Source organism: Macaca mulatta, chromosome 3 (genome assembly GCF_049350105.2).
Source record: "Macaca mulatta isolate MMU2019108-1 chromosome 3, T2T-MMU8v2.0, whole genome shotgun sequence".
Classification (NCBI taxonomy): domain Eukaryota; kingdom Metazoa; phylum Chordata; class Mammalia; order Primates; family Cercopithecidae; genus Macaca; species Macaca mulatta.
The window spans coordinates 86729148-86755273 of record NC_133408.1 but is presented as its reverse complement, the minus strand read 5'-3'; the positions used below and the strand labels follow the sequence as shown (position 1 = coordinate 86755273).

Genomic DNA, 26126 nt, shown 5'->3' with positions numbered 1-26126 from the left:
TGTTTTCTAAGAAAGGATTAAACTCCTATATGAAATGGATTTTGATGTTAAATGATGACACATTCTCTTTCTCAGTCCCACATGTATGTGTACAGATATCATATATACACACACATATTCATGTACTTCATGTATACGTATGTGTATATATATACATATATATGCACATTCAAAGTATTTTTCTATACCTCACTTTGTCTTCTTTCAGTAATTTTCACCTTGATTATGATAATATCCATATAAACTTCATTACAAGTTTACTCGTTTATAATTCAGTGAAGTTTTTACTTCGCCCCTAAAATGTATTCATTGTTAAACTTGGCAGGAAATAAAGGCTAATGCAAGTGCTCATGTGTGTACCCGCAGGCACACACACACATACACGCACACACAAATGTCCCACTGCCCACAAAGTAAAATAAAGTACTTTGGAATATCCCTAGCAAAATATGAGAATAGCAAGATAAGGCAAAGTAATAAATATAAAGCAAAACTAACAATTCCCATTTTCTAACTTAAAAATCGAAACTTTCCTGCTAAAGTAAAAAGGGTTTAGTATAAATTTACATGAAGTTGGCATTTCACTTCAAGATAAGTGCCAGTGAACTATCTGGTGGGTATGAAGTGTCTCTGTGTTAAAAAGTTAGAAGTGACTTCTACACTCAGTCCACTCACCCCTTTTTTTTCACTACATAAGAAAATTAACACAAAAATGCAATTATTGAAGAACAAAAAGAAAATTAACTTTAGATTTGAATATAGACCTGGGTTGGAATTTTAATTCCAATTAATGTTACTCAACCATGCCTCAGATTCATCTGTAAAAGCAGCAATAACACCTGTGCAGGGTGGTTAAAACGATGATATGTGAATATTAAATGAGGCGATACATGGGACATTCCTGGTCCAAATGAGCAGTTGTGGAGCTTACTTTCTCCATGTAAACTCTGAGATGGGCACAGATAATAGAGAAAAACTAGAGAAGAAAAGGTCGACCTATCAATTAATGTTTGACCTTACTTTTGTAATTCCAAATTCCAACTCTGTTGGTCCCAGTAATAAGACTAAGTACATTTTTTCCCCATGTATATAGTTCTCTAGCTCTAGTTGCTTCATGCATTTCCAGTTTTCTAACTGGAAAGGAAAGGAGGAAGAAGGAAAGAGGGAGGGAAGGAATTAATATCTCTTTATTTCCTGTGAGTAGTTGCCACTACACTTGAAGAAATGGGAAATCAACAAAAGAATAAAATATAAATATTGCTGATCCAAGCATCTGCAGCCCATTAACAGCCTCTGCCATGGCAATATCTATTCTTTTTCTACTTGAGCTCTCTCACTCCAGCTTTTGTTCTCTCCCACATTCAGTCTGTTTCTCATCCTCTTCTGGATAATTACAGTAAAAACAAAATTATCACCCAGCAAAGGATGTGTCAATATGTGTGCAAAGTTGATCATGGAAAATAAATAAGACATAAAATAAAAATAAAAATAAAAAATACATCCCAAACAGGTCTTTTTATTTAACATAAGGCCAAAGAAGCTATCAGGCGTTGCTGAATACTGTCCACTAACTGTACAAAATATTGACTGCATGCCTCGCAAACACCAAAATATCCGCTGGAATGCCATAGAAATAAATAACTTCTGCTATAAACACATGAAAACATATCAAACTGTTATCTCTTTAAACATATTGTAAATAAAAAAATTACCAGTACTTCTACACAATAAATATTAAGAAACCATTGACATAGTTGAAATGCACTCATATAAATTAACAACTTTAATTACATTAGCCAAACAGACATTGGTTAAAGAACTGCATGTAGTATGCAAAAAAACAAAACAAAACAAAAAAACAGAGTAAAAATCCAACAAAATAAAAACAAACAAACAAACAACATCAACCACAGAACATAAAAAGTTTTAAAATAAAACGGGCTTCAGATTATCTTGGCTTTCATAATTATATTTTTCTTTTAAAGAAAAATATCAACCCATTGTCAATGCACTGTTTTTCAAAGCATTTAAATAGAGGGTAAAACCCATTGGAAATTAATACAGAAGAAATGATTCACTTTATGCATAAAAAATAAATAATAATATAGCTGAGACATGTGGTTTGCTTCTGCTCTTGAAGATGTGAACAGCTTCTAAGCATTCGTTTTCTCTGACCCATACAACAGCTTCTCAGTGATACAGGGTTTAATTTAAACACATACGATGTCCACCCCCAAGCCTTCTGCCCACATCTACAAGTTTTATTTATTTTGTGGGTTTTCAGGGTGACTAAGTTTTTCTCTACCTTGAAAAGAAAAGTTGCCAAAAGGTGCACAGGAAATCATTTTTTTAAGTGAATATGATAATATAGGTCCATGCTTAATACAACTGAGACATATTTGTTCTCTGTTTTTTAGAGTCACCTCTTAAAAGTCCAATCCCACAATGGTGAAAAAATAAATAAATAAAAAGTATTTGTTCTACCTTTAAGGAGACTGCAGGGATTCTCCTTGAAAATGGAGTATGGAATCAATCTTAAATAAATATGAAATTGGTTGGTCTTCTGGGATAAGAAATTCCCAACTCAGTGTGCTGAAATTCACCTGACTTTTTTGGAAAAATAAAAATAGAAAATGTCAATTTGGTCCATAAAATACATATTACTATTAAAAGATATTTGAAGACAAATCCTTTTCAGAGCTTCTAAGATTGGTGTGGGCAGATTTTTAAGAGCCTAGAGTTTAGCCTTAGAGAAAGAGCGAGGAGATAGTAAGCTAAGATAGAGCCACCCTGGTTTCAAAAAAAAAACATACTACTAAGAATCCCATATGTTAGCATTTAAAGCCTTTACTTTTGGCCTCATGCTGCTAGGTGAAAGGGTGATTGTTCACAGGGCTTGTATTTTCCAAGATTATTAAAGATGGTAAAATACTATCTTTCAATGTTATCAAAAAATGGTAGCAATTTATACTTCTATTTCAAAGCCATATAAATTTAACAAAATTAAAGTTTGTGGGTGTTTGATAACCCAATCATTCAATATCCAATTAAAATATGGAATAAGTTTCAAATAAAATATGGAATTACATTTCTCTGCTTCTGATAACTGTGGTCACTAATCAACCCCTATGTTATCCCCGATATGTCTAGGACTTAGCTTAAAAAGGTAGCAGATATATTTGAGATGAATGGGAACTATACATGGGTATCAGCTTTCTTTGCAAATTTCTGCTTTTTCCATATCCTTGACCATCTCTGCTACTGCGCAGTGAACCAGGACTTAATTTCTCACACTGTTTCTGCAGGTACCAGTACCAAAGAAGATGCAGTTCAAAATACTGCCAGTTTTCCATGAAATTTTGTAAAGTTGAACATGGCCATCTACTCTTGCCTTAACACTTTTCTCACCACACCCACCTTCCCACATGCATGATATCCAAGGTCAATAGACCTTGATTAGAATCCACTCTCAAGCTTCTCATGCAGTGCATATTGTATTTTCTGCATAAGAAAGGGCGGCCTCTAGAACACAGTAAGTGTATTTGCCCTGTAGTGACATTGCCTACATATAGCCAAGTGTTACAGTATACCAACTGAGTATATTTTTCAAGGAGAGCTAAACCACCTTTTGTAATCTTTGGTTTCTCACTGATATCTTCCTTTCCTATAATTAATTTATTTTAATCTACAAATTGACATAGGGCTAAAAGCTTCAATATTTTACAAAATATTAATTAATGTAATTGTTCCCAATTATTAGAAACTTTTTTCCTTTTTTCAAAATATTTGCCAACTTCACACAAGTCTGTAAAAATAAGGCTCTGTATTTTCAAAAGCACATACATGAATAATTTATTAGCTATTCTAGGCAAGCTAAATACTAGAATAAACTAGATAAAAACTTGGCTTTAAGCATGTACTTTGATATTTATAAAACAAAGGTTGTTTTTTTTTTTTTTTCCTCTCTGCATCTGAATCGATACAAATTTACACATGAAGATAAATTAAAAATTTAGAGATTTTTTACTACTGCCCTCATCTCTGCCTCTTCTTAACTGTTCTCTTCCTTACTCTCCCTCTCTTAACACCTTCTCCCAAATTAATTATCTTTTAGTTAGTGGTGACATTATTTTTCCCAGCTGGTACAGGTAATATTTCTCATAACCAAGCCTTAATCATTTTTTAAAAATACACTTAACTCTAATTCTGACCTAAATATTATATTTTTCTGAAAAAGCTTCTGATTTAAGATTGATTCCAGTAGACACTAAGTTGGAAAAACTTCCGCCCAGAGTTTTGATTATCATCCTGTTTTCCCCATAGGGGAAAACTTGTAGAAGTGGGAGGGGGCACAAAAAAGAGGAGGAAATTTGATCCCTGTACAACAAAAGAGGGCCTTGCTGAATATTCACTGGAATTTTCAGGCTTTTTCCCATCCGAATTTTTGAAATGTGCCCACCTAGTTCAGAGTAAAAGCAAAAACTATAGCCTATCCTTCTTAAAAATACTGTGTTTTGCACACAAACATTCATTGCTTTAAGAACATTAAGAAATGACAGCCTGAAGTGCTTAAAATGTGTATGGACATGGTACAATACATGTATATATACATACAGATATGCATATGCACAAGCAATGTATATATACACATACAAGCATGTAGTTCCATGAATTTGATTGAACTTGATATCCAACAGTGTACAACTACTGTACATCCAGTATGAAATGTCCTGTTTCATGGATGTAAAAGGAGTCAAAAACCAAACTTCTCAGGTCTTTTAAGCCTGAACACAATCCACACTACTCAACCTTGAATCCCAACCCCTGACTCATTGATGGTGAATGATACCAACCACAGACAGACTGTTTAAAGGCTCACACAAATGTCTTTGGTGTATGTGTCTATTTTTTAAGGTACAAAATAATAATAATAATTATAATTATAATAATAAAAATAGCTATTTTGTGTGCTGTAGCAGTTCTTTTATAGCTCACATTAAGTGCAGCTCTTAAACCCCACCCCCACCCCCACTCAAAGAAAATACTTGTTAAATAAGGATTAGACAGGTCAAACACCATTGTAGTGCAAATAGTAAACGATTAAAAAAAAACAACAACAACATTTACAAAATATAGAAATGTTTGGATCCAACAGATGGACAAACATATTCCTTTCAAGTATCTCTCCTTGAAGAAAATAAAAATTAATCAGATTACTTCCAATACAAAAAAGTCTCTCTTTTTGTTCTCTCTCAGGTAAACAGTTTCAAACCTATTAGGTTGCATAGTTCTAAGATCATAAGCACCTTAACGAAATGTAACTTGGTATTCTTTTTTCCTTGATCTTTCATTCTTTCCATACTTGTTCTCAATTTTTTAATGTTGTTTGTTTTGTTTTGTTTTGTTGCAAAAGTGGTACAGAAAAAGGAAGTGTGACCACCTGCACACGATTGTTCTTTTACCAGTATGTGTATATATGTAATGTGTGGGAATGCCTGTGTGTGTGTGTGTGTGTGTGTGTGTGTGTGTGTGTGTGTGTGTATGCTGATATACACAGAGATAAGTGTCACACAGACATACCTTATGACCTGGGTAATTGGGTAGGAAAGTGCCTGTGATGGGCCCTTTCAAACTCATGGCTTTCTAGATGCTATTTGGGTTGCTCTAGTCCGCACTACTGCAGACTAGATTAGTTGACTCAAGGCTCACAAGGGAACCACAAGGGGGGAAAGGACATACCCCATTTAAACAACTGATGTCATCAGTGGGATTTCAGAAGAAATAAAGGGTACTCCATTCTCCCTTTGCCTCTCAATTCCTGTCTCTTTCACTGCTTCATCTCTGAGCCCTGGCTAAGGATTTTTTTCCACATCTTCCTTCATCTGTTTCATCAGGTTTTGTTTTTAATTTACTTTTGTTTATTTGTTTTTTTGTTTTTTTAATTTATATTTATCTGGTTAACTCAGAAACCTTAAAAATTTCTTCATTTTGCCACTGTCTTCTCTGGACAACTCTTGCTCCCTTTCCCCCTGGACTGGGCAACTCTATGAGCACCCACACTCCTCCACGATCATGTTCTGAATGTCCTTTTTGATGATGTTTTGACCATCATCATAGTACAACATGGACATGGGTCTCAGCTTGGTGGGCACACAGCACGATTTGAGGTTGGCAAAGGGGCTGTGGCCCCGCATGCGGTAGTGGTTGATGACTGTTGAGTGGAAGGACAGTGAGGACCCGGATGTGCCTGCTATATGGCTCGGGCACTCACCCTCGCAGTAGTTGGCATGATAGCCAGAGGGAGCAATGATCCAGTCATTCCAGCCGATGTCCTTGAAACTAACAAAGAACTGTTTCTTACAGCAGATGTTGACCTTGCCATCACACTCCAAGCCCCGCCGACGCCGGCGATGAGGGTGGTCTTCAGACTGCCGGGCCTGCAGCATGAGGAAAGGTCTGTGCGACTGCTCCTTCTCCTCATCTGCTCCTGCCCCACCTTCACCTCCACCCTTCTTTTTCCCATCCCCCTCCTCTTCTTTCTTCTTCTTCTTGCCCAGGAGCACCAGGCTGGCGCCACTCTCCTGGCACTGCTCACAGGCAATCCGAACGTCCAGGGAGCTTTTTCCCTGATCCAGCAACCGCTGGATGCTGCTGGAGACAGGGAAGACGTGCCAGGTGCTCTTCCGAGCGTCTACCACTTTTTCAGAGAGCAACAGTTCACTCCTCTCCCCCTTTAAGCCCACTTCCTCGGCCTCTTCCCCTGTGTCCAAGCTGCCCTGCGGGTGCTTCTGCTGCTGGAAGAGGCGGATGGTGACTTTGGTCCTGGTCCTGTTGGCCTTGGGGACTTTTAGAAAGAGCCAGACTTCTGCACGCTCCACCACTGACAGGTCACTGCCTTCCTTGGAAATCTCGAAGTGCAGCGTCTTCCTGGTTGTTCCTAAAGACAAAAGACAGCATAAGAGAAAACAGTGACACCTGTTAATTCCAACATTTACATGCACTCACAAATTTCAGGCAAGCAAGAGTCTTCTGTGATAGATCCTCTCGAACAGGGGTCAGCGAATGACGGCCCATGGGCCGAAACTCTTTCTGTACTGCCTGCAAACTAAGAATGGTTTTTATACTTTTAAGTGGTTAAAGAAAAGTGGTATTTTGTGACATGTGAAAATTGTCTGAAATTTAAACGTTAGTGCCTGTAAATAAAGTTTTGTTGGAGCATGGTTATGCTCATTTCTGTACATGCTGCCTACAGCTGTTTTTGCACCAGAATAACCCAGAGCTGAGTAGCTACAACAGACTCTGGCTCACAAAGCGTAAATCATTTACTCTCTGGCCCTTTATAGAAAAAAGGTTTTGGACCCTTGCTTTAGAATGAAGAGGGCCTGTGATTCTGTGTCTGTTGACTAATTGCTTAACCTCAGTTTCATCTTCTATAAAATAGGAATGACATAAGGACATGTGACCTGTTATCTCCAGGTTTAGGAAGATCAACTGAGATAACATAAACGAAAAGACACTGTAAGCTCTAGAGAGCTAAGGAAATATCATTCTCAGACAAAAATGCAGCCCCTGGCCTCGCCTCACTATGTAGGTCTGTGCAGTCGGGACACACTGAGTCAGCTTCCTCTTCCCCTGTCACAGCCTGATTCCTCCCCCATCACCTCTTTGCTGGGTCACTGCAGCAGCATGTTCTTTACTTTGCCTCTGCAACACTAAGGCAGGCCTCCTCTCCAGTCATTTCTCCATGAAGCAGCCAAAGGCATCTTTCTCACAGGTGGATCTGATCACATCACTTCTTGAAAGTCCTTTACTGAATTCCTATTGCTCTCAGTATCCAACAGAAAGTGCCTGGGACTTTGGGCTCTGTACATGCTGTTCCTTCCTTGAATGCCAGCTCTTGCCCAGTCCTGGTCTCTGGGGTGTAAGGCCTTGAGAATTCCACCCCCTGTCTCACCCGCAGGCAGTGACACCTGCTGTTCCTTCTGCCTCAAGTGCTCCTGCCCCAACTCCAACACATCACCCTTAGTGCTGCCTTTAATAATGTTTCAATTTTCAGATTGTTTGGACAACACTTCCTCTAGGAGGCTTCCTTCACATCACTTCCACCGCCACCCTCCTGCCAGCCTGGTTTAGAATGCCCAGGGTCTAAGGTCACTATCATAGTCTAATGTTCAGCAGAAAGTAGGCAATGACTTGATTACTTATTAACAAATGGAGGCGTCCTTAGCATTGAGTTCTATTAAATTAAGAGAGCCACCTTGTACCTCTGAATCCCCGATGTTTGCCTCTGACCCATTAGAGTGCAGCCTAATGGGCACCAGAAACAAATGTCAAATAGCAATCGCTGCTAATGGACAGGAAATCCCCACATTGTCAGGGCAGTTGAATTTAGCAACCACTCAGTTCTAGCCTAACTCTAAAATTAGAAAGTCACCTATTTCCTTCTCTTTTCGTAAGCACCTGTATGTTTAATGATGCAGCAACAATTACTATGAAAGCAGGTATCCAAACTAAAATTTTTTGATTAATCAAATATGTTCTCTCACTTCCTTTTTTCCCCCTTTGTGGCATATGGAAACATACCCTCTTTTCCCTGACCATGGACCTCCTTATAACTGTCCGCTGTACATGTATCCCATGCACAAATCTGTGAACAATCTTCAAGAAGTTCATCTTAGAACTCGCAACTCCCTGGGAGGATCTCCCTGCCTGAATTTCTATAGTTAACGGAAATCCAGCCATACTTATCACTCGAGGCCCTGAGATGTTTACGGTACTATAAATTTTAGGCACAGTTTCAAGTTCTCTGCAGCAGAAGGCAGGCTTTTCTGTGCATTGCGTACTGTAGATTCTGTTCTTAATTTAACACACTCTGCACACTGTGATTATGATAGTGGTAAATTCACTGAGGCAAGGGCCAAGCAGGGCTGCAGATGGATATGAAAGGTTCTCTGGCATCTTTCTATAAACTTACGAGGATGCTGGCCATGATGATGGTGGTGGTGGTGGTAAGGGGAGTTCCTCTGACTCCGACCTCATGTCTTTGGCAGGAGTTGAAATGAATAATAAAGCTGGGTTTATGATTAGATAGAATACCAGAGCAGAGAGCAGTTAGAGGGAGAAGCTGTCTTATTTTAGGAAGCATGATGACTTATTTTTTCAAAATCTGAATTCTATATTCCCCTTTGCTAAGAATTGGTGGGGGTTTGTTGTTGTTGTTTGTTTCTTAACAAAGTAAAGAGAAGATTCCCAGAAGCAGAGCTTAATCATTTACATCTAAAAAGGCAATCAGCAGTTGATTTTAGGGTGGCAGCGTCCTGCCAAGGCCTTAGGAGAAGACCGAGGGAAACCTCCCAAGCCTCGGATAACTGGCCTGGAGGGTGTGCACGTTACCTCCAGCATGGGCACATCTGCCTTGCCCCATGGAGAATGTTAACAAGCTACCTGCTGTTTTCCCTTCTGCTTCTATGCGGGACAGCTTCTGAAATCCTAAACTGCACAGGGTGTCACTCCAAAAACAGAGAGATAGTAGCTGCTAAATTAGAGAACCCAGAGGGCACAAGGTTGGGTTTTGTTTTTCCAGGAAAGAGTGTGAAACTGGAGCATCTGACTAGTGCCCCACATAGGGAGGCTCACTGGGTTTTGGGTAACTCATCCCCATGGGATCTACTCTGCTCTCGTCCACACCTGCCAGAAAGGGTCAGGGTGAAGGCCGATGGACAGCAGTACTGACCCGCATGAAGTGGAATTTCCATGAATAACATCCAGATGTTTGGGTGGGGGTGCCGAGGGAGGGTTAGTTGGCTGACTAGAATTAGGGACAGCCGCGTGCAAATTGCTTTTGTAGGGTTAGAGAGGCTGAGGCTGCTGGCTTCTAGTCACACAGCCTACAGGACAGCCCCTCATTTCACAAGAGCAGGTTTCTGATGCATGATCTAGCCCCACCCCTTCTTCACAGGCAGCTGTACTTGGAAGCAAATGATTTAGTGTTCCTGAGAGAGGATTGTACAAAGAGAGTACTCATTAGAGGGGGCTCAATCTGTCAGGTGCTGTTATATTAGGATCAGAGAGTCATCATAAAATGACTTTCATGCTGGTCTTGGCTGATAATTAACTGCATGGCATCGCCTGCGTATTATGGAGAGGCATCCGTTTAATTATCTGAATTGAAAGACTCTGTTCCCTGTATTTGCATCCACTGCCTGCGTGCTTTCTCTCTCCCCCATATTTCTGACATTTGGATTTTCCCCCTACTAATTGACATGCCTGTCGCCTCCTTCTCCTGGTGTCCATTTCTGGAACTGCTATTTGTATATTGCATGATATTTTATCAGGAAAAAAAATAAAACAGATCTAATTTCATGAAAATGCTGTTGCCATAATGCTCAGGAGAACAGGGGGAAGAGAGAGATTCAAGTCTTCCTAATGTCTACCTTATATGCAGGTACATTTTACAAGTTCTATTGTATTCTGACTTATTAAGCAGTGCATATTTCTTTCTTTTACATTAGCTTTCATTGCAGAAGGGGGTGGGGAGATGAGACTGCTGGAAACTGACGTGGGATTGATGTTTATCAGGGCTGCAGGCTTCAGAAATATATTACAGCCTCGGAATGTCCTAGGTATGAAAAATATAATAAATAACAGGTCAATTTATTATATTCCCTTTATCTTTATATTACCTGAGAGAGATGGCTATACTGCAGTGACACTTTCAAGATGCCCCAATCCTCCAATCTCCTTGCATAACAATTTGGAAAAGGGAAGGTTGACTAAGGCTGGGATGTTCAGGATCAATTTCTAATCAGTTTTAGTTTTCACTTGAATATCTCATGCTGTAAAATCTTGAAATGAAAGCCTTCCCATAATGCGCCGTGAGCAGGTTCTGCATTAGTTTGTACAGGTGCGACCTAGGTTCCTGCACTATTACCTAGCTAGCCAGATATAGCTGGTCGCTTTGCTAACCTTTCATTACCTACTCTCTGATAATATTCTTTTCATCCTCTGTGCTATTTTTTCCCTCCCGAGGCTTGTGAGCAAGGCTGTATCACAGCCTGCTCTGCCTGAGTAATTCACTAAGAAAGTCCCACGCAAACCCATGTGGGTGATAATATTTCATCACTTAAACCTCTATGAGCTCGGTGGACACATACCAAAGAGAGAGAAAAAGAGGTGCAGAAAAATAGGCAAAGAGAAAATTTGTACCTCACAGGGAATACCTCTGAAATGCTGCCGGGTGGGAAGGATTGGACAGAGGAGAGACTGTGTAAGCTGGAAGGAAAGATACCTGGAAGGGTGTTTGCAGCACATTTTCCTTTGCTTTCAAAATCTTTTGAATAAGTCAATCATGAAGGCATGCCAAGGGTTAAGCAGCTAAGCCCCTTGTTGTTCCCTCCCCCTACACTAAGATGCAAAATGATGGACTCATCCAAAAGTCCAGCATCTCAGATTTGTGGGTGTATGAACATTTTCAGTTAAATAAGCAACACACACATGCAGTGTTCCGATTTGGTTTTGTTTTCCTCACCAGGGTCCTGCCTGAAATATGTTGCTCTTTTACATATGGGCAATAATTATGTCTCTAATGTGAATGTGGAAAGCCTCGTTGTTTACAGAACATATTTAAACTTACCATGGGGTGGGGGTTGGGGGAAGCCTCCCTGTAAAAAGCGTCTGTTCCTTTAATTTTCCATTCTTCATCAAGATTTCACTGTGCCTAGATACGGTATAGTCAATAGTAAGGGTATACACAACTACCATTTACAGGGTGCGTTCTCTGAAGCTCTAACTTTGCATTTGGACTGCTTCCAGGGGTTTCTGCAGAAAGCAGCAAGTGAGGTCTTAAGGTTATTCCTCCTTTGACCTACAGTAGAGGATCTTTCCTGCAGTAGAACTATAGGTTTGGCCATAAATTATCTTGATTAATTTTTTAGCTTTAATGTCCCTCCTTAGGGTCCGTTATTGATTTATAAATGCCCAGCCACAAACATCCATCATCCATGCCTCTTCCATTAAAATGGTGATGAAAAAGGTTAAATATTTCAGGAGAAAGGGGTTTTAGATTCCTACAAGTAGCAAAAATTCTTAAGGTTCAACCCACAAAATTTCAGAGACTTCTTCCAAAGTTCCTGAGAACTTTGGCACTTTTGATTTTGGACCTAGGAACCAGTCGAGTATGAAGAATTCTGAACTACAGCTAGGAGATCATGTGCAAGTATTTTTTAGCAGAAGGGGGGCCAAGACAAATATGTGTTTTCAAGAAAAGTGCCTGGGAAGGTATTACTGCAGTTCTTTAAATATTACAACGGACTTTCCACCCTGGCATCTCCGCCACCCCCAGCCCAGTCCATCCACTGCACAGGCCACAGACCACTATTAATCTCTTTCCCCATCTTTCCCCACCATTTCTCTCCACACCCTCAGTTCGGAAACAAACGCATCCTCAGAAGCTGAACACCATGTTTCCACAAGGCATTAAAGAAAGAACCTTTTTCCTCCCTGTTTGAAGTCACTTGTCATTTGTCGCTGGTGGAAACTGTTGATAAGGCGGAAAACTAGGCAACAAAATCAGGGGAGACGGAAGATGTTTTTGTTACGATCCGGGAGACCGTATTAGGGAGAGACTTGTGAGCAAATCAGTATCGCTGATGATTCATGGTCACATTTCTCCCTGCTCTGCTTTGTTTGCTTTTGAAATTTATCACTCGTCTGCCTTCCATAGAGCTCCGGAATGTTCACATGTATCACTAGAATTTCCATTTCCTTTCCTTCTGTCTCATTTAATGTATTACAGGTAGTCATGCTTCTCCCATCTCATAAATTCCTAACTTTTTCTGCAGGATGAGAGGGAGCAGGAGGTAACTGATAATCACCAAGATTACTGGGCGCTACAGAGGGGGTGCTTCCAGTAGGCACAACTGCCTTTCCCTGGATAAACTGACAAGGAGCAAAAGTCTTTGGAACGCGCCCTCTTGTGGCCACTCTTCCCCATTATTCACAGAAGAGAACGTGTAACCCCTAAAGGCGTCCCTAAGGGATGGGTGATTCACAGAAAAGTTCGGACGATGGGCATGGAATGGTGGGAGTCAGCTCCATTTTGAGATGGCTTTCTTGGGGTGGGGAAAATGGTCATCCAAGCAAGGCTTCTTGGAGCCCTGTCTGGGTGGTGTAAACTTCGAACTCAAATCTTCCATACATAGTATCCTCCAAGGGGTAGACTTAGGTGTTGCACTCAACAACACCTAGGCTACGTGAGCACATCCATTTCTTGGTGTTTTGTTTGTCTTTCTTTTCCTGGTCTTTCTACAACAGGTGCTATCAATTGCTAAGCTAATTACCAGAACCTATATCCAGGTTTGAAAGCATATGGAGACTCAGAGGTACATTATTACTATGCATTGATTGACCAGCTACTGTCATGAGTCAAAATAAAGTAAAAATAAGCTGTATCAGCCAAAAAGGCCACTGAATTTAGCTTCATTGACATTTATAGCGATAGCTTGGCTTTACCCATCCCTTCTGTCTTTCCTTGTGAGGAACTCTGTAGGCCTTAAGGTAAACATTGGGGGTTTTGTGCCAGCCACGCACAGAACACACTAACCTTGGTGAGAAATCTTGGGTGATGTGACATACATAAAAATAAAATCATTTTTGTTGGTTGGGACACATTTCAGAGAGCCTTAGAGTGATTCCCTGCTGTTTAGTCAATAACAACTCGCATCAGCTTTACAGAAATCGGGCACTTTCTACCTAAGCAGGATGGGACAAACTCAGTTAAAAGAGTCCCAGGCACTTCAGCTTTTGCAGGCTCTCTACTTCTGTAGCCATGCCTTGGCTTTATCCAACAATCAAGGAGAGAAAAGGCAAAAAGTAAACGTAGCCTCAAATTGAAGAATCCTAAGGTTGAAAGGGGCCGCGATGGGTCTGCATTTGTGGCATGCTCATGGGTGACTATGTCTGGATTCTATGCTGCACAAAATGGTTATAAGGGAAAGAAAAATACATGGCTTTTTCTATTCTCCAAAAACTCTTGACATTCCACATAGTTGGAATGTCATTAAAGTTGAATTATTCCAAAAGCAGCAAGACATATGTCTTTGCTATTCATGTTCATATATTTGCTACAATCATTCAGATGATAAATATCTTTTCCTTGATTAGCAAAATCAGCAGCAAAATGCTCACGTGGTTTTCTGCTTGAAGAGTAGACTGTCCATATAGCAATTATTAAATATGTGAAATTATATTAAATCAACTTGAAGTTGATGTGTGAAATTCCTCAGAGAAAAATAAGCAATTGTAATAAACGTTTTCTAAGAATTCAAAGTCAAGTTGTAAAGTCAACCAGGAGTTTCCCATTACAAATCTTAAATTTGACTCAATGTGAACGTCCAATGAATTGCTTTTTAAAAAGTCGCTTATTTTCTTTCAAACTAAACACCTAACCGAGAAGTAAAAAATGACAAAAATCTCATACAACTGAGAGAAGATTGGCACTGAAAGGAAGACCACACATAAGCAAGAATGTAAATGGTCAAATTTTTTCACTGCCAAATCTCTAAATGCTAAGAGAGTGATTTGCTATACAAGTCCAGTAAGTCAGAAAGAGGGGCATATTGCTAGTAACAGTCGTGCGGTTAAAAGTGGTCAAAGGCATAGGCATACTTAGTCGTATGACATAGTTAAAGGCAACTGGATAGGAGCTGTCATTGAATCCATCATGTGTGGAGGTTGGTATATAAAGACACGAAGCAACCCTCTAGACCACTGAAATCTGTTTCACACGCGCAGCCAAATATCATAAATATTTTCTTTTGTATCTTTTCCCACCATGAAAAGTTGAGAAAAAATGGGTGTCAACTTGAAAAGTTCTAACCTAGCTTTCTTCCTCAAAAAGCTTCAGAAGATAAAGTCCTAATGATCATGCCTTTTGGGGCTGGGTTAAGAAAGGGCTTTAGGGAAAGAAAGTAGGACCTTCCCCAAGTGAAAGAGGCTTCTGGTGAGAGAGCCAAACTGGGAAGCTTGTAGGACACCAGTGCTTCTCCTGCAAGGGGAAGCCACACAGCCAGCAGGCTATCTGCACCTCCAGAAGGATGCCCCGGTCTTTCATGGTTTTCTTGAAAACAGAACATCTGAGTCAACAGGTTTTCAGGATTGGAAATTCTGAGTGTTGCCTTAATTGTTTATACTGCTGCGGCAAACTTTTAAACAAAAATGCTGGGAGTCCCTGCACATACTTTACTGGCCATATGCTCTACCAAACAAAACAATGGCATTCCTTTCAAATGGAGTTGGCAAAGGATACAGTTCTTTAGCCTGGCATTACCATGAAAGTAACACGGTATTAACACATCTGTGTGCCTGACGTGCATGGGCTTGCAGGCATGCAAAGGATCTGTGTCACTTAACTATAAAAATAGCCTGGCTCCAAGTCCATGGGCCCATACTTTTGACAGGTATTGCTATTCAGCAACAGGTTAGTGTGGTCCTGGGCCAACGATTAGAACCTATTTATTAAAGTTCTTCCTCTTAAGGATTGAGTGAGTTCAGCATAGTATCTGAGAGTACTTTGTCAAGGTTGCGTTCCTTGGCAGAGAGCTCTCAGTAACTTTAGAAAGAACAAAACTGGTTGTTTTCTTTTTTTTTTTTTTTCCTTTCAGAGAGCAAAAGTCAGTGTCCCAAAAGTAACTGCTGGTTCAGTGACAACCGTCCCCCAAAGTAGCTCTTCCCTGTCTTGAATGTGGTGCCTGTGCACTTATAGACAGTTTCTAAAGGTAAAAATGACTGTCACTCATAAATATGCCCTGCTTCTCTAATGTGGCCCCAGATTGGACTTTTAAAGGGGAAGGTTTGTTTTAAGAGAGTGACTTCATCTGTGCCATTCCACTCCAATCCTGGCACACTCACCCCTCTACCCTCAATAAAAACTTGGATGGGGTCCGGAAGCCTCCTCTGCTCCCCAAGCACCCGAAAATGCCGCGGCTTTCATCCGGCTGCTCAGATCTGGTTTCACAGGCAGGGCAAGGCAGCCCCTCACAGTCTGCCTTCCAGCTCAACATTGGCCCCGAGCTTCCTCTCTGTGTGACCGGCTGAGTTTAGCAAGTGTAAGCCAGTCATCTCCAGGCAGAGCTCGACCGAGAATTCCTTTTCTGTAAAGTCCTCTCCCCCTCCCCTGCCTGCCCTCCGTCCGCTAGTCCGCTACCATCACCTAATAACTAATAACCTTCCCAGGCAGTTTCCAGCTGGAGGGAAAAGAAGTTCCTCCTGGGACTGTCAAAGAAATATATTTTACCCTCCTACCCCCCACCCCTCCCCACCCCCTGCCAATGCCAGCACCAACCTGACTCGGCAAACGTGATGATCTCCGAGGTCTGCTCCATAAGTTCATTCATTTCTGCTCTCCTTCCAATGTCATCCTCTATCTCCACATACCCGTTCTCCCCGACTTTGCCCACATGAAGCTTTCTGATCGCGTTCAGAAGCGCCGCCTTGGGCACCGGCTGGGTGACATCGGGTCTCTTCTTCAAGTGCAGCATGTTTAAAATGTGCTTCTTGACGGCCTCCACCATCTCTGGCTGAGAGTTGGGTACATCCTTTGGGAGGGCGGCCAGCGCACAGGACGGACAGTCGGGGGCCGCGCTGTGCCCCTCGGATCCTGGGGTGGGGGAACTCCTCACTATAATCCAGCAACTTGCCAACAGAAATCCTCTCAGCCAAAGCAAGGGCATCCTGGCAGCAAAAGTTGTTGTGATTGCCTTTTTAAAAGGCCCTGCTTTTCCTCCCCCCTCACGCACAGGTTTTTTTTTCTTTTTTTTTTTTTTTTTTTTTTGTGGGTTTGGTTTTTTTTTTTTTTTTTTTTTTTTTTGGTTTTTTTTTTTTTTTCCTTCTCCTCTTCAGCAAATTCTCTGGAACAAGAACAAAAAGTTTTCTGTGAAGTTTTGTTTGCAGGTTCCTCTCTGAATGCAGTCAGTGCTGTAGGTTTGTGGCTGTCAGGGAGGAGAGTTCTGACTGTCTCCGAGTAAGAGAGAAGGAAGGAGGGAGGGAGGGAGGGAGACAGGGAGGGAGGGAGGGAGAGACAGGGTGGGGGGGAGACAGACAGAGACAGAGAGAGGATGGGAGGGAGAGAGAGACAGGGAGAGAGGAGAGAGGGGGAGAGAAGAGAGAGAAAGAAGGGGGAGAGAGAGGGAGAGAGGGAGGGAAGGGAGGGGGAGAGGGAGAAAGGGAAAGGAAGAGAGAGAGAGAGAGAGAGAGAGAGAGAGAACGGATTGGCCCTAAGTAAGTGAGTGAATGGAGAGGGAGGGAGTTTGCTGTGAGTAGGGCTGTGATTAGGGAGGGAGGGACAGCCCGTTTTCTGACAGGCTGCTCTCCTTCTGCTCTTAGCTTCCTCACAGACACCTCTCTTCAAATATCACCAATTTCGGGGGTTCTACTTTCTCTTCTAAAATAAATTCTCCTAATTTTGTTCACTATTTTTTTTTCTTTCTCTGCCCAGTCTCCTGGTTTCACCTTCTTCCTTTTTTGGAGGGGAGAAAAGAAACCCCAAACAAACACAGTGTCTCAATCAACAGGGATGACTTGATTGAAAAAGTCTGTTCCCACCGCTCCTCCACCCTGCCAAGCCACAGCCCTAGGTGGTAAAATGCCCTCCTGACCAGGGAGGTCCAGTGGACAGGTAGTGGAGGTCAGGAAAGAGTAGCTCAGGGGTAACAGAGGGTGCCCGGGCCAGTGGATTGTTCTGGTCTGATGGGATCCAGGGAGATGGTCGTTTCCCCCCATTCATTCATATTTAAATGTTCAGGTCATCAACACTGGCAGGCGATCTGAGGAGAGCGCAATGGAACTTTTGTTTGGGGTCATATAATACACTCCACTCTTCCCAACTGTGAAATGCAGCAGGGCACTGAAGGACCAGAGGGCAGGCAGCCTGTCACAAGCCCAAGTCCCAGAAGCGCTCTCCCCGTCGCCTTCAGCTGCCCCCTTCTGCCGGGGATCCACTCACTCTCACACATTACAGCCTACCACCGCTCGCGGGACTTCACAGATAAAATGCAAAATTCTCTTGGCCTTTCCCACATCCTTTTATAAAAAGAGTGCACTCGTATGACTTGAATAACTGATCCTATGGGAAAAGACTCTCTAAAATATATTGGCAAATTATTTTTCTCTGTCATGTGGTAGTTTTTTCAGCTTGCCCCAAGCCTGTCCCGACCAGTGCATTCATAGACAGCCTCCTTGACTGCTTCTTGTTCCCTCAAAGGAACAGTGCAGATAAAATCATCATGGATTTTAGTGTGCACAGAAAAAGAAAAATGTGAATTTTTTAACAATGCCTTTCTAAGGCTTAAAAAAAATTCTTCCCCCTCCCCTTTTTTCATTTTCTGTCTTATTGCTTTTATCTTGCAGAAGAATCTTTAAGGGGTCCATCTGTTAAAGCGTTCCTTCCCTCTCGGTTTCTTTCCCACACATAAGCCCTCTTGGTTTCTGAAGATACACTCAGCTTATATCTGACACCTAGTGTGTTCATAGCATTATAGTCAAGCAATGCAGTTTAGGTGGAAAGAGTTAATAAATATCATTACTACAAGCATAAGATCTGAGTGCAAGGGGAAGAGGGCAAGAAAATTGTGACACTAAGTTAAAATTACAGTTTTCACAGGTTAACAATGCTCTCTGAATTGTATATACTGTCTCCTTTTCCAAAACAACTATTTGTAAGACTTTTTCTGTTACAAGTAACCTAACACCTTTGGGGTTTCAGCTCCAGAAACATCAATTACTCCACCATTATTGTTGAAACTTTGTCAACATTGCCTAAAAAGCCTCATATTTTTTACGGGGATGGTGAAAGAGAATGGGGGAGGCAGGGGACATTTGTGTTATAATGGTTTTATAAAACATCTTTGTACTATAATACTTAACATCATCCACCTATTTGGAGTCACATATACAGTATCCAAAACATTTTGTAGTCCAATTAAGTTTTACAAGAAAGTCTGAAATACAACCAAAAGTTTAATGACTCTAAACAACTCAAGAGTCCTAATAGCAGCATTTAGATAACTGCAAGTTATCAATATTTGGATTCTCTCTGCATCTGAGTACGTGTGTGTTCCCTGAATTTACTGTTTGCGAATGTAACTCTTAAAAATAGCTTTCTCTTTGGCATATGTACTTGTATATATGTGCTGAGTGGGTTGTATAAACATATAATCTATTTGCATGCTCTAGGACTATTAAAAGCTATATTAACCTGCCTGAATAATATAAAAAGGTACACATCACAATGCACATTGGAAATGCCAATTAGTTGTAAAATTCCTCCTAGCTATCCTATCTTTGAATGTGTAAAGAGCTCAGAAGTAAGAGTTAAAAAGCATTACCTTTCTGGTCCCCACTCTTCCACCAGCCGGCTCTTGTATCATGTGGTAAGAGCTGTCTGAGCTCCTCTTCATGGTATTGGCACTGTGAAGTTTTATACTGTACTACTTATTTGTACACCACACATTGGTACCACTGAAACAGAGGAGGGCTGGGGCTTTGTTTGGGATTGGTTGGAATCAGCATGACATCAGCAGATGACTGGTTTTTCCAGTGTGAGACATTTCATAATTCATTATCTAATGGAAAGCCCTTCCTGGCTTCTGAGACACTACTGGGTGATGCACTGAGCCAGTGAAACCTCTGGCTAGGATTACTCTACCTTTTAGAAAAATATTGGAATCAAATAGATATGTCTCAATGAGTGTGTCCAACTTTCAACTTTTCTTTTACTACTCGCACACACGTCTCGTTATATTCAGGTTCAGTTTTATGTCTTTACATAAAACATCTGTTACTTCATGAAGTTGCTTCTATTTACAAAGTATTTTATTGTTTCCTTCAGGAAAGAAAATTGGTAGTATTCTTTATATGGATTCTAATTTTATTTTTTTTAAATAAGCTATTTCATTGAGGAAAAAATTGGGAAAATCTGTATAATCATATGATGATGGTCTCCCCCCACCGCAACCAACTTACACTATTATTTTACATCTTGAAATTGAATGCCTGCTTCATAAATCAAGAACTTTGGAAATAGTCATTCTCTTTAAGTGAACTTCATAAGTATCCTTCCCAGGTCTTTAGAATCCATCCTAACTAACCAAACACACACACACACACACAACAACAACAACAACAACAACAACAAAAATCCTCATGCATCATTCTTTTTTTACCAGAACTTCAACTCCTATAATTTCTAAATTGTTACAAATATAACAGGAGATTAATGAAAAGAAGTGAACACTCCTTGAAACAGGGGTAAAGCTGGTCAGGCTTTTTGGGGGCGGGGAGAGGTGTTGGCAAGTCTGGTAAATAACACAGGAGGAAGAAGTCCTCTGACAAGAATGGTGAAGGGTTGTTTGAAGGAGTATAGTTGAAGCATAAGCCCAGTTCTCATGACAAGTTGGATAAAATGTGCAAAATTGGGAACTAATGAGAGCCATATGACCAGATATGTTGTTTTGTATGCAGGATTTAACATGCATAAAATAAACTTTTCACTGTGCCCGCAAGCAAAATATAGAGGCTCTGGCCTCCTGATGTGTGGCTTAAGCAGGTTCCATTAGGACACCAGAAGTTTTCTGTGTAAGAGGGTCTCTCCTGGCTAGATACAGAGAAAGTGTGGGTGCTGAGCTGCATGGGGGTGGGGGGAAGGAGTATTCTAAGAACTGCATATGCAGAAATGAAGTAGGAAAAAAATCATTAAGTTGTAGAGCAAGAGAGTGAATCTGAGTGGCAAAGACAGAAATAGGATTAATGATGGTGAACTCCAAACCTGCCCCTCAGTTTAGCACTAGGTGAACAGAAACCCTTTATAAGAAAGGAACTTCTCCACCCTTCATGCTGAGAATTAGTGGAGTCAATGACCTTCAGGGCATCTAAACTCACCTCTGCCCGGCACATGAACCCTAGTGTCCTGATAACATCCCCTCCCCCCCCACACAAAGTTGTGTGTGTGTGTGTGTGTGTGTGTGTGTGTAGGTGATGGGGGCGGTGGTGCACAAAACAAACCCAGATCAGATCCCAGTTCCTCTGCTCACTCACCGTGTAAACTCAGGCCTCAGTGTTCCCATCTATAAAATGGGATCCATAATATGAACCTGTGGGGGTCAAGGGCAGCCGTCAGATAATAATAAGTGATACTATTTCTGAGAAGCCTGGTGGCTCTTCTTAAACACGGGTGTCACAGAAATCTGCAGCACTCTGACCAGAGGAGCCACAACACAAGTGTGACTCTGAAACTCCGCTGGCCATCTGATGCCACCGAGTGCCCACCTGCCAGACCAGCCTACCAGCCGCGCTGCAACCCCTCTGCAACCACCTGCACCACAGTGGCAATGCCTCCTCGCTCGGTGCAAATCAAGGTGGGGGTGGTGGAGGAAGCAGGCAGGTTAAAATAGCTTCTGTGGAATATTCTAGACTGGGAATCAGCTTTTCCCTGCGGAACTCAAGGGCCCGGGGCACAAGCTGGTCAGCCCAGTCCTGACCAGAATCTCCTTCTCCTTCCTTGGTTTGGTTTCTCTTTCACTTCCCCCTCCCCCGGAGCTTCCCCGCACCCCAGGCCCTTCGGGTCCCGGCTTCTCGGCCCTGCTACTGTACCTTGAGCAGCACCTGCTGGCAGCTTCCAGGGATCACGCCGGAACGCGGCCGCTGCTCGAGCCCAGCTCGCGGGATGCCTGGAGCCAGGGCCAAGCCGGTCTAAGCGGCAGCCTCTATTTTTACCCTGAGCACCAGCAAGGGCAACTTCTTTTAAGAGCAGCTCTTGATTTTTTCCCCCCTTTTGGCAGCTAAAGAATTCAGGGAGGGGAAAAAAAAATCACTGTTCAGTGAGTGCAGCTGGGAATCTCTGAACCCAGCCCTCACTGCCAGGGACTGAAACCACAGCAAATGTCAGGGAGCGGGACCTGCGGAGGGGCCGACTGGCTCCCCGCGGACAGAGGCGAGCAGGGAGCGCTCGCGCACCAGCTAACTGCCCCCTTCTGAGTGCAGAGCGCGGTCCTCCAGCGACTGCACTAGCAAAGTGGCCCGCTGCCACCGCGTTATTCACCTAGTGGAGGCGGCCTGATTTACTGGCGACTTCACAAACCCAACTCCACGCTGGAGCATTTGCATGGCTCTGTTCTCGCCTCGAGGAGCAGCCACTAGCGAACCCGGTGGAGCAGCTTGCTGCGAGAAGGAGCCGGGAGGGAAACTGTGGTACCTTATTTTACTGTAATTGCAAAAGGAACGATGTGCCAGAGATTTATATTTAGAAGTTGTATGTTTCTACTTTTATGTAAATGGAGCAATTAGGGCCTGTCTTGCTGCTGCTAACTCCAATGCGTGTGCATTGCTGGGGAGCTGGTGTTTTCAATCACAATTAGTGAGCTGGTCAAAAAACAAAGTTCGTTTAAGGATAAGAGCTCAATTGTGCGAATGGGGGAGAGGCCAGCGTTCGTGTGCCGGCCTGTGGCTTGCGGTGACACCTAGCTTAGGGCCATGGCCAACCCTATAGTGGTGTTTACCTGTGGCAGCAGCTGTCCCTGTTCAAAGTTGGCATAGATGAGGAAGCAAGAATGTTCACTTTTCTTCTCAAGCAAACCGTCTGTCCTTCAGCTTTCATCCACGCTATTAATTGGTGTCTTTCCTCACTACTCCTTGAGCAAGGAGACAGGCCCAGAAAAGCGGAGCGGGGGGGTGGGTGGGGACATTTTTCAGGGCTCTATTATTTTAGCTGCTGCTCACGGATTGCTGTTATTCAGTCAAAAATATAAGCCAGGAGACGTGAACACCCCAAGCAGGTGACTGGGATGTTGTTCTCTGATTCAACTGAAATGACACAAGGCTGGGGGTTCAGAGGCATGGACAAGAGTGCTGACGAGTCCGGGTGTTTTCGTTCCTTCCTATGAAAAAATCTGTTTCCAAAAACGCATGATTTCTGGTTCATCCCGTCTGGGAAACCAAACATAAAACGTGACTATGGAGAGAAATCAAAAGGTGTTCCCAGCAGCTAATGTGTTATTCTGGGGCTCAGGCCGGAAAACCTGGCCTTCTTGGTGAGGGGTGACTCCCTCAAGAGGCAGCTCAGAATCCAGAGAATGTGGTCAGGATCCAGAGTACTATCTGCTGCAGGGAGACTGCCAGAGTCTGTGATGAAGAAGGGTCTCATCAAATGGTTGACATTGAACATGGGATTGGCAAACACGGCCTGTTTCCTGGACAGCCACAGCCTGTACATAACTTGGGCTGAATGTTAGGTAGAAAGAGTTGGGACAAAGGAGAAGCAGTGTTTCACATTCAAAATTGAACTGGGAAGCTGTTTTGCTTTCAAGTTAAGTCAATGAATGAATAGCTCTAAACAGAGAGAGAGAGGGAAACATTAAAAAGTCCCCTGAAATTCATTGAGAACAACAGGGTCAGAAATGGTTAATCTGAAACTTGACTCCTAAGCTTCACATTTCTTTCAGAACCACTGGAATATCCCACAAGGCCTTCTGCTTCGTGGGATATTCCACAAAAACAGTGGGATACTCTGTTTTTAGAGTATTTGGAAATGCTGTTTTCTGAAGCAAGGGAACCCAGATACTAGAACTAAAACAACTGCGGAAAAGAGAAGAAGGAAAAAAACCCAGCAAGTAACCTATTACTCTTCATTCTACAGCAGTGGTTCTCAACTGGGGCGATTTTGCTCCCTGGGGGACATCTGGCCATGTTTGAAGACATTTTGGTTGTTACAGCTGGGAGGGAGGTTCTACTGATCATTAGTGGGTAGGGGCCAGGGATGCTGCTGAATATCCTACCATGCACAGGACAGCCCCCAACAACAAGAAATTATCTGGCCTACAGTGTTAATTGTTCTGCAGTTGAGATACCCTGATTTCATGTTATAATTGTAAAGTTCACTCAACCTTCTCCCTATCCATCTCCAAGAGGCCTTGGGAACCAAGAAAAACATTGCAACTCTACAAAATACTAATAATTCAAGTGATTCTGCTGCCTCTTGCATCTTATGTTCTCTGATTACTGGAGACTACAGCTACAATGCTCCTCTTGGGCAACATTGTTGCTCCAACCAACTTTCATGTATGGCCTCAATACATTTTCCTGCTGGCTTTTTGTTCTAAACCAAAGCAGAATCTTGGTGGCCAGCAACAAAATGAGATGGGCTGGCCTACACCCAAGTTGTTAGGAGACAAGAGACTCATGCAAAAGAATAAATGAATAAAGGATTGAGTTGTTCATTTTAGCAATTCAGTATCAGATAAATCCATGCAAGAGAGAATTCCCTGAAGTAAAATTCACAAAAGTAAGATTACCCTGCCTTTCTCCTAGAGCAAACGAATATGTTGTAGCTTGATTTTATTTGTTTAATACCTTAGGGGAATGACATACAATCAATATCCAAAGAGATAAAACAGTGTTTTGCTAAATCCTAATGGCTGTTGCAAGCAACATTATATTCTCCAAACTTCCTTTGTAAAAGGAAGTGGTGTGGCTGTTGAAGGAAGGCCATGCCCTTCCAGCCCTTCCAGGTGTTGCTCTCCTGTGAGGACTGGGGAAACTATTGTGAAGGATTCCACCTCATGGAAAATCGTAAGAGTAATCAACAAGTATTGGTGAAATGCACAAAAAGGAAGTTGCCTGGATGAAACTAGCTTAGAACTGAAATCCTGTTGTCCAGACAGTGAGGGCTTACTTCCCTGGTTCATCACTTACCTCCTGAGTGACTTGGGTCCTCCAGAAAGGAAAGGGTAGGTCAGAGATCATTTTAAGATGAAGGGAGCTATGAGGGGAATGTCTTAGACACTCTGACGCCGTGTCATCTCTTCCAACTTGTGAATCACCATCTCCTCAGGTAAATGGTCATTTTGGAACCAAAGGCCTCAATCAACTTTCAAATGATTCAGAAATGCCTGGAGTTCTTCCCAAGAAGTAACCAAGTGGTACATGTAAAAAAATTCAATATTGAGAGAAATACTCGTTTACAACCACTATAGAAAAACATATATTGAAGAAAACCCAGACTAACTCAACCTGAAGAAATATGCCCTCAACATTCTTCCTGACCAATATATATTTCAAAATTGTTTATCATGACTCAGTTCTAACCCAATCAGGAAACATCTGCTTCAACAATTTATCTTCCTATTGCCCCAGAAGATTGTTGAAAAATACTCCCCAAGGAACACGGAACAGATTGTTGTAATCATTTTTCTCACCTGGATCCCCTTGGGTAATAAGTTCCATTGCTGACTTGAAGACATGGTGGTTTAGCACGTAGATTCCATTGGACTGATAAGAGGGCAGCAATCTTGCTTTGCATCCAGTTTTGCCTGTCCACAAAGATCCCCCCACAGCCTGTTCCCAAATCACTGCTTGGAGGGAAAAAAGCCCCACAGAAAAGCCTGGGGGCAGTCCTGTGTGAATTTTTTTTTAAATCAGTGAATTGCTGCCTCCCTCGTGTCCTAATAGAGTCCAAAGGTTCTGCCCTCTGTGGGAGCAGCTCCAAGGCATGGTCTGAGTGCCGCTGTTCACGAGTCCTGCGGGCTCGCGTGGACACTGGCAGCAGCTCAGCTAGGTGAGCAAATATTTCCAGGTGGCCCACTCTAATTTTAGGAAGGTCAAGTTCGCAAAGGTGAAATAGTAAGTAGGACTTTTGTCACTTTATCAGATTGGAAAAGCAAACTGTAATTAAGCACAATATTCTTAGAGTTTAAAATGGAATCACTGAATTCTACAACCAGCTTTAAACTCTCAAAAAATAACTTATGGCTACAATCCCTCTTCTACTCATTGAGTTCCTCTTAAAAGATGGAAGAGTGTAATGAATGAGGGAGGAGCCTCTATAGTAGAAGGAAAAAAACACTCCAGAAACCTCTCTCCCAAAGGCCAGGGGTTCATTTGTGATCCCTTAATGAAACAGGGGCAGAAAGCCAACAAGGTAATTTTGGCCAACTCCAACATCACTTAACTATGAGCTGAGAATAATTAAAATGGTGCTCCCTGTAGAAAAGAGTTCACCCAATAAGTTTCCCAAATTTCAAGGAGCTTTTGTTTTATTAGATGCTGTTAGCTTCATGTTAGTCACAGGAAAAAAAAATGCC

At 42.1% G+C, this 26126-nt stretch overlaps 1 protein-coding gene and 1 long non-coding RNA gene across 5 annotated transcripts in view; one reads left to right on the top strand and one right to left on the bottom strand.

The window, feature by feature from the left end:
* Positions 1-1498: 1498 nt before the first annotated feature.
* INHBA (inhibin subunit beta A) lies at positions 1499-25465 on the bottom strand. Of its 4 annotated transcripts, none has more exons than XM_077997990.1 (6): positions 25242-25465; positions 24739-24943; positions 21643-21830; positions 21088-21143; positions 16340-16904; positions 1499-6937 (listed from the first exon to the last, which is right to left on the bottom strand). In XM_077997990.1, the coding sequence occupies exons 5-6, from the start codon at positions 16725-16727 to the stop codon at positions 6045-6047; spliced, it is 1281 nt and encodes a 426-aa protein (XP_077854116.1). In that variant the 5' UTR covers positions 16728-16904; positions 21088-21143; positions 21643-21830; positions 24739-24943; positions 25242-25465; the 3' UTR covers positions 1499-6044. The 4 variants fall into 4 exon arrangements, with proteins under 4 accessions (XP_077854116.1, XP_077854117.1, XP_077854118.1 ...); XM_077997991.1 differs by having other exon boundaries at positions 24739-24935; XM_077997992.1 differs by lacking the exons at positions 24739-24943; positions 25242-25465 and having other exon boundaries at positions 21643-22650.
* The window catches only part of LOC106997440 (uncharacterized), an 85385-nt gene continuing 69546 nt past the window's right edge, over positions 10288-26126 (top strand). The window contains exon 1 of the long non-coding RNA XR_013415889.1: positions 10288-10444. This is a non-coding gene — a long non-coding RNA (uncharacterized LOC106997440). The remainder of the gene's footprint in view (positions 10445-26126) is intronic.